The sequence below is a fragment of the Bactrocera neohumeralis genome, chromosome 2 (genome assembly GCF_024586455.1).
Source record: "Bactrocera neohumeralis isolate Rockhampton chromosome 2, APGP_CSIRO_Bneo_wtdbg2-racon-allhic-juicebox.fasta_v2, whole genome shotgun sequence".
Classification (NCBI taxonomy): domain Eukaryota; kingdom Metazoa; phylum Arthropoda; class Insecta; order Diptera; family Tephritidae; genus Bactrocera; species Bactrocera neohumeralis.
The window spans coordinates 31,906,808-31,921,497 of NC_065919.1; the positions used below are offsets into that span (position 1 = coordinate 31,906,808).

Genomic DNA, 14,690 nt, shown 5'->3' on the forward strand with positions numbered 1-14,690 from the left:
GAGTATAATAATTTTGTTTACCTAACGGTTGTTTGTATCACCTTAAACTAATCGCAGATTTATTTTGATATTTTTGTATATAATATATTCTTCTAATAATGTAGCAGCATGTTGTAAGAGTATAAAAATGTAGCATTGGGTGCAGGAAAAGATTAAGGGGTCAGTAGGATAATCTGTCCTGTTTTTTTACATTTTTTTCATAGAAATTTTTATTTTACAATATTTTATTTTACAATAGAACTTTTTTCACATATCATGAGGTAGTATATCGTGAAGTATACGGATATAAACAAATTTTTTCGGAATTTTTTGATGACATCTTTTGGGGAATGGCTGGGTGAATGAGATGCGTTTTTTCACTGGCAGACGCGATTTCTCATGTTTAAATCATCTGAAACACAAAAACCCAATTTATTCTTAAAACGTAGGTGAATGGTTATAGGCCCTACTAGAATCATGAAAAAATGTTGATAAATGAAAACGTAATTAACGTTTTATATTATGTTTTCCAATTTTTTTAAACTGTGAACATTTTGTGACCATTAAAAAAAATTAAACAACACGGTTGAGTAGTTCGACCGGAATTATGTCCGCCAGTTTAAAAAAATTTGTTTTGAGAAAAACGCGTTTAAAGTTTTAGGTACTGAAAAAGCATACAAAGATGGACATAAACGTTGAAAAATTAGCATATCCTTAATTATTATTTTTGGGCCTTTTTCGAAATCTTCCAATGGTAAAGTGGGTTTCTACATTAAATCTAAGGGTATAAGGGATCAGAAAATGCAAAAAAAAATAAATAAAAAAAAATTGAAAACAGATTACCCTACTGACCCCTTAACAGTTATTAGATCAATGTATTATTTACAGATGAGTGAACTTTTGTATTGTTCAAGCCCTTTATTCAAAGTAGTGTTAAGTAATGTTTATATAAACATATGTACATATGTACATACATATGTATATGCTTCTCTGCTATGGATTTGGGGTTTTGAGCTGTTTCACAGAAAGCCTGAAGTGCGTTAGAATGGAAAATTTGTATAAAAAGGGTTTACTGAAGTCCCCTGAAATGATCAGGATTGGATTCTGGAAGAAGATAATGATACGAATGATACTCAAAGGAAAAATAAAACCATATTGGTGTTTTAGATTGGCAAACGCAGTCACCAAATGCCAAACCAATAGAGAATGTTTGAGCTTAAGTGAAAGGCAAAATATCAATAAAGCATTTAACCATTAAACGCCTAGCGGTTCCTTCAAAAACTACTACTATTTTAAAGTTTTCATGTATAAACATGCATTTTTAAATATTACATCAGGTCACATGTTGCTTTGATATATCCGTTATCTATTAGCTCAGTCGCCACTTGTGTGTGAGATTTGCAGTCATTTACGTTTTGACTTCAGGATATATACTTGCAGACATGTCTGTGCTACATGTCAAGTATTTCCTACCGTCGCATCGTGTATAGGCGGATATGCATACAAGTATGGACAAAATTGAAATCTTTCAATTTTTCTGCTCGTTGTTGCGACGTGTAACAACGTGTAAGTTAATACCACCAGTTCATATTACACGAACACATCTTTTATTTGTCATAAATATGTAACATGACACTTAAGACCCATATGGTCAGTTTTGAAACATTGTACTTTGCTAACACGGTCCGCCTTAAGTGGTCCCAAGATGTAATTCACAGATTGTAAGATGAATATTTCACTAGAGGTACTTCCTAGAATGTAAGATCAATATTTGTATCTAGGCTTAAGCAAAATATTGTATTTAAGAAAATGTAATAAAGAAAACGAGGCAGTTGCCCGTAGTTGCCCACGAAACACAAAACGAATAATTAATTTGTATAGTGCGGTATGCAGACCGATCTCATTCTTGTTTAACACTGGTCGAGACCAATGGTGCTTGGCTGGGCCTAGGCTAGTTTACATACATTTGTATGGAAATACGTGTTGTATTTACGCTCATATATGTACAATATATACACATTTTTGAAATTTCTTACCTCTCGATTTGATTGAAATCAAATTAACTGCCTTGTTCACGCTTGGCGTGGCAATAGCGTTCACAAAAAATGTAACATTTTGAAAAAAATTACATTTTTTCTTCACCTTTTAACACGCTCTAGCGGCTATAGTATTTGACCTAGGTGGGTCAAATAAATTGCACCGGTTAGGTAATTTAAAGAGCTTTCAGGAAATGTATAATTCGCCCCAAGGACCCACCGGAGGCGTGGCAATAGGCGAAAATGGGTTTTCACCATATCCCCCATTTTGTTTCACTACAGTTGGGGGGTATCAAAACCATTTTGCAGTTAGTTCACCCCTGGGGCTTTCAGGAAAGCCCTCAACCTCCTCTCTATCCCTACCAGGGACGTGGCAATAGCGTTCACAAAAAATGTAAAATTTTGAGAAAAATTACATTTTTCTCAACCTTTGAAACGCTCTAGCGGCTAAAGTATTTGACCTAGATAAACATACTAACCAATTTGAACATGTAACGAACATGAAAACAGATAAATCAACCGTGCGAAGTGATAGAAACATACCAAAGTTCATATATTTTCATACAAAAATATATGGGGTCTAGCCAAGCACCATTGGTGCACTAAGGTGTAATATTATAATATCCTTTTTTCGTCCTTTTCGATACGATATCCTTGAATTTTTTTTCTGAATTCTATAGACAATAAAATTCTAGGAAGCTACCTGGAAGTGCAAGTCGTTTGCTACACTCTAAATATATTTAAATAACATTTAAAAACAAAATATGCCTGGCCAGACCCGAGGGTCTCGATGAGGGTTAAATTTTGTAGTGAAAGGTTGTGCGCACATCCCAATGGCTATAATCGAAACCGAATTTTGGCGGGAATTTATTGAAGCCTTTAGAGGATAAAAAGTGCTTTGGGAAATAAAAAATGAATTTTACAAGAATAAGTTAAAAAGAATACAAAGTTGACATAGACTTGTAAACAAATTGATGATGATGCCACAATTGATATAGTAGGAAAGCGCATTAATGACATGCGAAATTCCTAAAAGAGAGAATTGTACAAAATTAAAAAATCGGAAAAGTCTGGTGCAGGACATACTTATATGAGCCAACATATCCGCGCACACCGAAATTACAAGTAGCGCTATAATTTCCTCTTCTGAGGCCATATCCGTGCACTTCAACGATGACAACGAAATTATGTCTGAACAACATGTCGCACAAGTGTATAGTGAACTGACTTGCGACACGGTATGCAAGTTAATGGTTGCCACCAGATGATTGATAACACGCTGTTTTGAATGGTGAAGTTGAACTCAACTTTCTTTATTAAACAAATTTCTTTTATACAGAATTTGCTTATTTACTATAAACTTACATATGTACGAATTCTTACTTACTAGTACTTATTTCTAAATACTCTATAATGATAACGTAAGCAATAATTATATATTATAGCAAAACGGCAAACCTCAGTTTGGTCGAGAAACGGCTTACATTGAGGCGGCACGGCTTCCGTTCTGGTTTAGTGCCGACGAAATGTGCTGTTGTTGTAAATTTTCGAAATTAACTTTATTGAGCAATGATATTGTATATTTACAGAATATTGCTGAATTGAGTAATATCGGTATATTTTGCTAGCATTTTGTTGGCTATGCTACATAGCTGTGATAACTTGCATACAAGTCTGCATGTGTATATCCCGCTTAAGAGTGCATGGAAAAAATAATTTCAAGCAAATTTTGTATTTTCAATTATTGTGAAAGTATCGTAATTAATAAGTGCTGAAAATTTGGAATCTTCATCGTTATACAATTTTATTTGATGAGGGTGTTGATAAAAAGTTTACAAATTTAAATTTTATGAAATAAAAATGCTCCAACATACCTGGAGATCCCTCCTGTGAAGTATGCGGAAAATTTAGTTGCATCAAAGATATCAGGCTATAATAAATAACGCGGGAAAAGGGAGCAAGTGTTGAATAAACGGTACCTATAACAAAGCAATGCATTTTCTAGAATTATAACATTTTTCCCAATAAACGCCCTGTATAACCAAAATGCAATTGTTTACTCGTATTTAATGTCGACCGGCCGCATAAAAGCATTATAATCAGTGGCAGCAATTTATTTAATACTGTTAAATGCTTTCCATTAATTTCAACAATATCAAAAGAAAACAAGTAAGGAAGGCTAAGTTCGGGTGTATTCGAACATTTTGTACTCTTGCAATCAAAGTCCGAGAACTTCCTTCTGGTGCTGGCAAAATATAATATTGAAATATGGGAGTTGGGGGTTGTATTGACCCGATTTTATCTATTTTTACCAATTACTAATTTACCAATTATACTATTAACGTGCCACATACTAATAAAAAGCTCCCTAGGTTTAATTAAGGTAGCGCACATTTCATTTCCATCTATATTTAGTAAAGTCAGCTGGATCTTCGAAAATTCGGATATTAGTAATATAGAGGCTAGGTCAAGTTCTCTCCTAAAACATCCTCTTTCATTGGTAGGATTCAACCCATTGTTGACACACAGACATACTATTATCAAAATAGGATTCATTCCAAATTTCGCTGATATATCCCACACATTGACTGATATTTTTGGTGAAAAGTCAACTATAGGACCTGAATCCATTTATTCGGTACCTAGGGGCTTGAACAGTTTGGTTCGATTTGGTAAATTTTTGGTCATATGGTGGCACATTACTCGTGCAAAGTTTTGTTCCGATACATTGATTGATGCTTGATGTGTATATTGGAAAGGGAAATAATCAGATGGAATTTAATGTTATGTCATATGAGAAGTAGGCGTGGTTGTGGTACGATTTCTTCCATTTTCGCACTCTTATCCTATCTTATCTTAGAATGTCAAAAGTGTTAAACTTTACGATAAAGTTGAGAGTTGTCTGCCACACTATGGTTGCCAAATCCCGAAATATACTATGGAAGGCAAACATATATATATATATATATATATATATATATATATATATATATATATATATACCGAAATCGGTGGAGCATGTCCCGATATACATACATGTATATGTTTTCTAAGTGGATGGTGCCACGCCCATAGTATAATTTTTTTGACCCTATTGTGTCATCGTATAAGTCAAATTTAATGTCTCTGACGCATTTAGTTATTGATTTATCACTTCTAGTGGTTTTTAACAAATCCGTTATATGGGGATTGGGCGGGGTACTCTACCGATTTCACCATTTTCATACTATCGTGCTTTTTGGTTTGGAAAATATATACATTAAACTTTTTGGGAGGCCGAACCACCACCTTTTAAAGATTTTCAAACCATAAGTGTGATTCGTTGTGCCAAGTTTGGGGTATGGCTCTTTATACGCTTTCCATTAATAGGCGTGGCAGTTGTCCCATTGCACCCATTTATGAACTCGTACTTACTTTTTTGACAAGAAACATGGGAACCAAGTTCATGAAAAAATTTCGCAATCTTTATTCAAGTACTTATAAGTTATATGTAAGTTTACAAACAAGTGTACACAAAACAGTTCTGTTACAGCTGACCCGATGCGGCAGACAAATCTCCGAGCTCATTGAAATAATTCTTTTGCCGAACAAATTTCTAGTTAAGGACTAAGCGTAGGGAAGGTCGACGAATGAACAGTATTGTAGTACCTTATCTATTCATAAATTATTCATTTCAATTTGAAATTTTTGATAAGGCTTTCGAGGACTAAGCTGTTATACCCTGTGAAACATGATACATTAGTCAAAACAATAATTAGCCGATTGAAAGTATTTAACGAATTATTGCGTTTTGAAATATATGAAAATATAAATAAAAATATGTACTTACATATGTATATAAATCAGTATTTATCTCTAACTTAAAGCTTTTAGTTTAAACTAATCTCGCAATGAAGTATACATTCTACCTTTTCGTTTTCTTGTGTAACACACAATTTGTCACAACTTGGGTAATTGTAATCTTGTTAAGCATGAAGTAGAAGCGTTAAATTTAAAAAAATTGTATTTACTTCATTTGTTGGTTTACTTATGTATATTAAATAGCGCTCATTTACATTTCGCTTCTCTGCAATACAATGTACGAAACGATCACAACTTATCTCATACAATGAATTCGAAAAATTTGCAAAAATGCCAAATAAGTGCCCAGTGGCAAAGGTCAGTGAAAACTGAAAATACTAATATGTACATACATACATATATGTATTATATCAGTAAACATATTAATACTTGATTTACTGTTGTGACTATATACTTATATGCAGGGCACGGAAATACATGTGAAGAACATGTCATTGGATCCGGAAAGGTTTCCCCCATATGTACCACAAACAGGTTTCAAGACAGAAGTGCGACTGTGGGAAAAATACATGCCCCTTTTTAACCTCAATGTTATTGGAAGTGTTGATATGAAAAAACGTATTACGAAACAGCAATCAAATAAATAATGGAGGCTATTGGAAATGCGCCCAACTCTTTTTTACACGGTTTCTTTTTACATGGATTTGAAGTTACACGGTTGAAAAAAAAACAAATAATTTTAACAAATTTTTAATCTTGTACGGTTTCAAAATCACTGTCTTGTAATAATGTTTGTTTTTACCACACTTAGCACCATTGCTGAAATGAACATACATAGTAGTAACTGGGAAATCCCCGTATTCGATACACATTCTGTTCGCATGATATTTACATTGCTGAAATGGATATCTCCAGCGATGATACCGACTTTAGTCCAGTTCGTCGCAAACAATTGCACTTGTTATCAAGTAGCGACGAACAATCATGTAGCTATGTAAATATTTTTTCTTTATTTCGATTCTAATTTTTCTGTTCTTAATTCTGGATTAACAGATTTCTTTTGTTTTTCGCTTAATCTACCAATTTACCACCTTTATGAATTATGTGTTTTAAGTTTTAATGTTCAATAAAATGCCATATGAACATACAACTTGTATACATATCTGAAATTTTATAGTTTTTAACATTTTTACACGGTTTTTATAAGTAAATATAGTTCTTTATTTCATCTTACACGGTTTTCAGATGACATGGAACGTATCCCCCATTTTTAGTATAGGAAACGCCTCTTTTTTACACGGATTTCTGAGGAACGTATCTAAGGTGCAAAAAAAGAGTTGGGTGTATTAAGATTAATTTAACGTAAATCTCCAGTAAGAATGTTTTGAAAGATATATAGTACATATGTAATTATTACTTAGCAAAAGATTACAAATAAATAAAAATTAATTCAATTAACATTTGAGTTCAATTTTCTTGTAATCCTTAAAATCTAATTGAATTTAATTTTTAACTCCAAATAACGAACTGAAAAGACAAAATAAACAAATTTCCAAAACGGCGTTAACAAAAATAGATTTTAATCCCAAAAACCGGATTAAAAATACCGCAAATACAAAATTCGCAAGCGAGTTCATTATTCATGCAAATTTAAAAAATATAATAAGCCACTTTACTTTATTAGTAAATACAGATGTACATATGTACATATGTATGTATGTATATGTAGGCACTTACTAAGCAAAGTGAATATTAAGCGTGTATGCTTTTGTTTTTTTTTTGTTTTTATTGATCTGAATCTGTAAACTAGAACAATTAGGACTTATAACAACGAATATTCAAATGATAACACCGAAACAAAAAGCATCGCGAAATCAATTCGTTGTGTCAGTCTGGCACTTTGTTGTGGAAAATCCCATTGTTATGTATTTCAGTCATGTCATGGTATATAACAACCGTTAGGTAAACATCACTATCATTGTGTGAACTTCTTTCGATCATATTTGCCGAAATTTACGAGATGAGATCCGTCCGTCGAGAAGAAAAGTGATTTTCCGCCATAAAAATGCACCGGGTCTGATTTTTTTCCAAATTTGCAAATGTCACTCGCCAGGCATAACAGAACTGAATTTGAGATTATCTCTTTCACAAAATGTATTATAATGTAGCAAAAAAGATAACACTTTTTCTTTTCTAAGACAGGTAAGCAATGTACCGCCCTCGTACTCGAGTTAAAAAAATAATGCAACAATGACAAAAGTAGATATTTTCTATCATTCTTAATAACAATGTTGATGAAAAGATTTTGCATCATCAGCTGAGGGAGAGCAATGGGATTTTTCATTGCGATATTAAATTCAGCAAATCAAACGCTCCGATATACGTTTTTTAAACTATTCTGGCAATTAGAGCGTAGATATACAACAATTTCGTTATAAGTTATATTAAATAATAAAAAGCATTTTCTACATCAATTTTCGTTAGCTTCTCGACTGGATTATTTATATATTTTCAGCAATATTCATTCACTATAAATACGTGATAGGTGTAATAAATATATTTACATCTTGAGGAAATATTTAATAAACATCAATTAAAACACCGATTTAAAATAAAGAAAATGTGATACAGTAATTTTAGTATTAAAGCGTATGTGTGAATAGATTTTAAGTAAATAATACATTTTTTAGTTCATAAATTAATATAAAAATTTCATAATTAAAAAGATTTTTTTAAACGTAGAAGTAAAACAATAAATGAGTGTAAAACCAAAATAAATAAGCCGTTCAATATTTATATGTTAGACATATTCCATTTTTTATTAGCGCTTTAAGCTTTCTTTGAATTTTTTCGTTTGAGATTGAATTTATAATCCAGCCAGCATTATTCTGGGATCTTCTACAGCAGCCTTGATTTTACGCAAGAACATCACAGCCTCACGTCCATCAATCAGTCGATGGTCGTAAGTAAGAGCAACATACATCATTGGACGTATGACAACCTAATGATTTAATATGAATAAATTAATTTGTTTACACTTAAAAAGAAAGTTTTACTCACTTGTCCCTTTACCGCAACTGGTCGCTCAAATATGCCATGCATGCCTAATATAGCACTTTGGGGAGGATTGATGATTGGCGTTCCCATCAATGAACCGAATACGCCTCCATTACTGATGGTGAAGGTTCCACCATCCATATCTTCAATGGCGATTGCATTCCGTTTTGCTTTTTCCCCAAGTGCAGCCAAGGCAATTTCAATATCCGCATAATTCATACTTTCGACATTTCTTATCACGGGCACTACTAAACCCTTGGGTGTAGCAACAGCCACTGAGATATCCACGTAATCGCGATACACGATTTCCTAAAATTATATAAATACAATACGTTACTGACTTAAAATTAAATAAAACGTTATTATAGAATTACCTGACCGTCAATAACAGCATTAACTACGGGCTGATCTTGTAATGCGTAAGCAGAAGCTTTAGAGAATATAGACATAAATCCAATCTTGATGCCAAACTTCTTTTGGAAAGCATCTAGATTAGCTTTACGGAATTCCATGGCAGCACTAAAAAAAATATATATTTAAATTATAATAGAGTTTATAAATTAAAAAACTTTCAGTAATAAGAAAAGATTTTTAAAGGAAAAAATAAAACAATGAATGAACTTAAAACCAAGAAATGTACAAATGACAAACGATTGCCTAATTAAATGGTTTTTAAAGTAGCACTTACCTCATATCGATTTCGTTGAATGTAGTCAACATCGCGTTTGTATTTTGTGCGTCCTTCAAACGAGAAGCAATCTTTTGGCGCATTCGATTCATTTTCACACGTTGCTCGGTTCGGGTGCCGGTAATCTGACGCGAATAATCACTTGGTGGTACCTTTATTTGTGGAGCGGCTTGGGCAGGTGGCACTGAGGCAACTGGAATTTGGCCCACAGGTGCTGAGGGCTTTGGTGGTGGTGGTGGAGGAGCAGCTCTTGCTGCAGGTGGTGGTGGTGGTCTTGCAGCCTGAGGAGCTGGTTTTGGTGGCGGTGCTGCAGCTGCGGGTGCAGCTGGAGCTGGTACAGGAGCAGCAGGTTTTGCAGGTGGAGGTACTGCAGCTGCCGGTGCAGCGGCAGCGGCAGTTGGCGTACCTTCCGCCTTTTCTATTTTGAACAAAGGTTGACCGGCTTTCACTGTCACACCATCTTCTACTAATATCTCACGAATTACACCTCCGAAAGGCGCAGGGACAGGCATTGCAGTTTTATCGGTTTCAACTTCCATAACAACCTGATCTTGAGCCACATAATCTCCAACTTTTACAGTGAACCTTAAAAAAAAGAATTACTTTTTAATTTAGAGCGTTCTGGAAGTATATTATATAATTTTATTATGTATGCATCTATAAACCTTCTGTACCTTCCGATCGTATTTGAACCGTGCCGATAAAACAAATAATACAAATCTTTATTATCGCCTCCAAAAAAGGCTCTAAGCAATATAAGCGCTATTCGATAGAATGCTAAACAGTTTCGAGGTCATATTCATAAACTCACTTCTCATCAAAATTCGGGCATTTTGTGCTCTCACAATTTGTAAGGATGAAAACTTTGTGTTAAGGGATATGGCCACCGTAGGATTTTCAAAGAATCGATATTTATTTTATAGCTAAAATTCTGCCTTATAGTCATAAAAATAAGTTTCAAGTTCGCATTGCATTTCTACCTTCTGTCGAACTAATTAGCTTACGTGCTCGCGCTGATAGGCAACTATCGCAATGTCGTACTACCACCGAATAAGATAATTAACGCTTTAATTATGCGAAACTGTAGAGCACCTTGAGTCCTTGCATCGATTTTTTTAGTGTGTGAGAGTATTTGTTTGGCTTTTGAAGAATGCGATCAAATTATGACCTCAGTTGAAAGAGTTCGTCAATGCGTATTGCTCGCTTCTGAGTTCGTAATCGCTCGCGCATTTTGAATGCCTGCTTTAGCTCAGCCAATTTAATAAATAAACACCAGCAGTTATCAAGGTTAAAAAATGAACTAAAGCAGAAATAGGAGTAGGCACTGCAAAAGCACTAGCTAATGAAGACGACAATGAAATCTGTGCTCTACGACAGTAACCTCACAAACACTCACAGTATATCTAAATATGCAAAATTTAAAACTCATTTCACTTTGTTCTAAAGGAAATAAAAAATGGGTAATGAATTTTTTTGTTGCTCTATAGTATGCTCGAAACAATCTTAAATTAATAAATGTTTTTAATTAAAAAATTTCTAATTTCAGATTCAGATGGGAAAGAACTAAAAACATTAATTGAAAACATTTTCTGTGAAAGCACGTTTTCGACTCTACGCAGGCAGAAAACTTACTTAAGGAGATATTGAAGTTTCGAGCGGAGAAATGCATCAATGCATCACACCCCAGAAGACTGAATATCGTTTTACAAGCACTTTTTGTTTTTGCGACAAATTTTGTGCAGTTTAATGGTAAATACATATAATTTAATTAATACTTAACGTAGTGTATTATATTAAACAATAAGAAGTACACCTTTACAACACTAACTACTTTCTTTAATTTATTGAACTTTATGATATTAGTGATAAGAGGTTTATATCATTTCCATTCAAATTCGGCGATAAACTACATGAATAAAAAAAAACTTGTGCAGTTAATTTCATTAAAATATCACACATTTCGACCAACATAAAGGGTTTAATGCCATGTAGAAAGTCGGAAATAACTATATCGGATATATGCAGCTGAGGGAAGGTCTGGTGATTGCATAAACCTATGGAATTACGCAAGTATACTTAAGAACATATTTCCACGCAACTATGTGATCACTGATCGACATATCCAGCATAAATTTTGTTAAAATATGGGACTGGAATAATTTATACCGTGGATATTTTTCGCATTAAGCTAAAGTACTTTTTAAACATTTCCAAACCACAGATGACGCTTTCTAATAGATTCGTTGTACTTAATTACAGTTTTGTTTCATAGCATGGAGTTTAGCTGTGGCAGTTTATACTTTTCCGGCCATCTTCAATTCCAACCTTCTCATGGAGCCAAATAATATGTATGTATACCAAGTCTCATCAGTTGCGAAGTTAAAGTTTAATGGTTCAGTCCGAGTCGAATTTGGTGAGAATATAAAAATAAATATATTTATAATATAATATATATAAAGCTTGTTAATATTTTATATCGCTTTGCTAATTTACTTATTCTGCTTTTTCAAATTAACAATCAAAAAGGAGATAAGAAAAACCCGAGTTATGTACACTTTATAACTGTAAATAAATAAAAATGCTCACTCACTTGACATCTCCTTCGGCTACGGACTCAGGGAAAGGAGGTGTTTTTACCGTCTCAGTGGTCCACAAATTACTAGTGGTGTGAAAACCTTGAGTTCCAAAAGAATTGATAGTTCTGAAACCGTTTTCGTTAGCTTTTCTTGCAAACCATTAAATATTCAATATTACCTTTGAGAGGGGTATGCGACGGAAGGAAGGGCTTCACTTCTTGTAATGGCCTGAATTTGTGTTACCACAGCCAACTTTGAAAATTGGCGTATTACACATGCTGATTTAACCTAAAAGAGAAACAAGGCATCAACGTTGATCTGAACAAAAATTGATTGCACAACAGATTTGTAACGTCATGTGATACATATAAAAATCATTAAATGAAATAAAATAATTCATTTTCATTTAAAGTTTCAGAATTTTTTGATATGTTACATAACCATCAGTCGCAAATACTGTCTTTACTCCGGATTGGCCTCCAAATTTCTGCACTTGCTCTGTACTGTTTTCGCACTACTAGAACACATATTTTATCAATACATACCTCCTGAGTAAGTGCAGCTTGCATTCCCAGTTTAAGGACATCGCGTGGGAGACGTCGTACTGTTATCGAAATTAAGCCCGACATTACAATGCGCTTAATTCAAGAGATTTTCTAATTGAAATATTTTATATTTCGGATTCCCGAAACTTTCTTGTTATTTCCTACACCACACACTTTCCCGCAAACGAACCAATCGAAAGCAATTTTGCACTGCTGTCATAGCACTGGAAAATCATCTGACAGCGAAAGATACGCAACAACTGGTAAAAAATAATAAATCGTTTCCATTGACTTTAATTTTGAAGAGTTATGTATTTCGAATATTTTTAAGAAGTCATTCGACACAATAACTTCAAATTTGAAGGAATGCATACATATATACTTACACTTCTTCTGTGACTGGAAATGGACTGTTCGTACTTTAGAAACATTCACAAATAAATGCGATTTAGAATAGCATCCTCCGATTACGGGGTTAAAATATATATACATATGTATTTGCATTTAAAGTTCAAAAAATCAACCATTTAAAATGCGTGTTTCTCCGATTTATAATGCATTTTACACTTATATTTTTAACTTTTATATCCACTAACACTTCACTAATTCGTTTCTAATCATTAATTTTATAATAAATAGTGCAAAAATAAATTTAATTCCATATCAAACTTTAGTTAAAATCCATTTATTTATAAAACGCGATTAAACGAACCTTCACAAACACAACTTGTTGTCAATAGGAAAGTAAAGATTATTAAAAATGACAATAAAGATAACGGATTTCTTAATAAATCGTCTACCACGTAGCTCACTATTGAGTTCAATCACTGGATTGTTAAATAACAGCGATATTCTGAGAAAACCTCAAAACAGGTTTGTGAGGTTTGCTTTAAGGTTCATTTTGTGAGGTTATTTTGCTCAAACCTCACAAGAAATAAGTACAAAATAGTCACCACATGAGGTGAAAAGCACTTTGCTGTAAACCAGCTATTTTTCCTAAACAAACAAGACAATATAAAGAAATGGACAACCAAGAAAAGTGAGTAATTCTGCAAATCTATTGAATTTGGTGCATATATAATAATTTAATTTTTTTTTAGATTTCAAATGTGAAAGAACAACTCAGGAGCAGCTGCAGCATTACAGGGTATTATTTCAACATACATATCTTTTTATCCGCACATGTATTAAATACATACATACATATTTACAAATAAAATTTGGTCTGAATTTTTTAAACAAAAATATGCATATGTATTTTTATTCATACTTAGAACGAAGTAAAATGTACAAAGACCATAAGTTACATATTTATTTTAACCCTTTCGATACGAAAAGCCGGTGAAGTAAATAAAAAATATTTCGCATAATCAATACGCGTCTAAATTAACACGTGTTTACTATTCAAAATACCACGAATGCAAACAAATAGCGTTAAGAATAGTATACATCCCGGCTTAATAGACAAATATATTCCTATATTCTATTTCAATTAAATAATTGCAAATTTCTTTAAAAATATTGAAATTATCAAAAAAAACACAACCGATTTTGTATTGTGAGGTTTGCGAGAGAGTTTGAGCTTTTGAAATCACGTCAGCATACGCAAAATCCCACAGTAACAAAAACCTCACAATAGTGAGGGTGGTGATTTTTGCGAGGTCATGAGAATAGGGCTGTTAATGGCTAAATAGATAGATAAATGTTATGAGGTAATGCACCGCGACCTAGGGTCTATTGTGCCCTCTACGATATCACATGTCTTCCCAGAGTCCCAGCAGCCTGATTAGCTCTAGGAGTTTGCCGGGCGCTACTGAGGTGATGTGATCCCTGCTGATATAGATGGAATCCAGGGCCTTAAGCCTTTTTCCACAGATTGCTGTGCAATCCAGGATCAGGTGTGCTGGTGTTTCCTGTTCCAGGTCGCGGTACCGGCAGTTAGCACTGGAGACTATGCCCATGTTGGACAAGTGCTTCCTGAGCCTGCAGTGCCCTGTGTAAATTGCGA

General features: G+C 33.6%; 2 protein-coding genes and 1 long non-coding RNA gene across 3 annotated transcripts; 1 reads left to right on the top strand and 2 right to left on the bottom strand.

Annotated features, from left to right (window-relative positions):
- Positions 1-2,912: 2,912 nt before the first annotated feature.
- On the bottom strand, positions 2,913-3,244 carry LOC126764588 (uncharacterized). Its single transcript, XR_007668088.1, has 2 exons — positions 3,102-3,244; positions 2,913-3,044 (listed from the first exon to the last, which is right to left on the bottom strand). It is a non-coding gene; the product is annotated as an uncharacterized LOC126764588 (long non-coding RNA).
- Positions 3,245-5,889: 2,645 nt separating this feature from the next.
- On the top strand, positions 5,890-7,228 carry LOC126764460 (uncharacterized). Its single transcript, XM_050482142.1, has 3 exons — positions 5,890-5,965; positions 6,060-6,173; positions 6,281-7,228. Exons 1-3 carry the CDS (start codon positions 5,906-5,908, stop codon positions 6,461-6,463), a joined length of 357 nt encoding a protein of 118 aa, XP_050338099.1. The 5' UTR covers positions 5,890-5,905; the 3' UTR covers positions 6,464-7,228.
- Positions 7,229-8,608: 1,380 nt separating this feature from the next.
- LOC126763891 (dihydrolipoyllysine-residue succinyltransferase component of 2-oxoglutarate dehydrogenase complex, mitochondrial) lies at positions 8,609-12,896 on the bottom strand. Its single transcript, XM_050481655.1, has 7 exons — positions 12,683-12,896; positions 12,316-12,425; positions 12,152-12,262; positions 9,562-10,146; positions 9,248-9,392; positions 8,877-9,182; positions 8,609-8,817 (listed from the first exon to the last, which is right to left on the bottom strand). Exons 1-7 carry the CDS (start codon positions 12,764-12,766, stop codon positions 8,683-8,685), a joined length of 1,476 nt encoding a protein of 491 aa, XP_050337612.1. The 5' UTR covers positions 12,767-12,896; the 3' UTR covers positions 8,609-8,682.
- Positions 12,897-14,690: the final 1,794 nt, after the last annotated feature.

Excerpts from the sequence above, each read along its gene's own strand:
- LOC126764460 (XM_050482142.1), top strand. The coding sequence starts at position 5,906 with ATGAAGTATACATTCTACCTTTTCGTTTTCTTGTGTAACACACAATTT. Across the intron at positions 5,966-6,059 it reads CACAATTTGTCACAACTTGG|CGCTCATTTACATTTCGCTT; the intron begins GTAATTGTAATC and ends TATATTAAATAG. Across the intron at positions 6,174-6,280 it reads ATAAGTGCCCAGTGGCAAAG|GGCACGGAAATACATGTGAA; the intron begins GTCAGTGAAAAC and ends ACTTATATGCAG.
- LOC126763891 (XM_050481655.1), bottom strand. The coding sequence starts at position 12,766 with ATGTCGGGCTTAATTTCGATAACAGTACGACGTCTCCCACGCGATGTC. Across the intron at positions 10,147-12,151 it reads GTAGCCGAAGGAGATGTCAA|GTTCACTGTAAAAGTTGGAG; the intron begins GTGAGTGAGCAT and ends CTTTTTTTTAAG. Across the intron at positions 8,818-8,876 it reads CAGTTGCGGTAAAGGGACAA|GTTGTCATACGTCCAATGAT; the intron begins GTGAGTAAAACT and ends TTAAATCATTAG.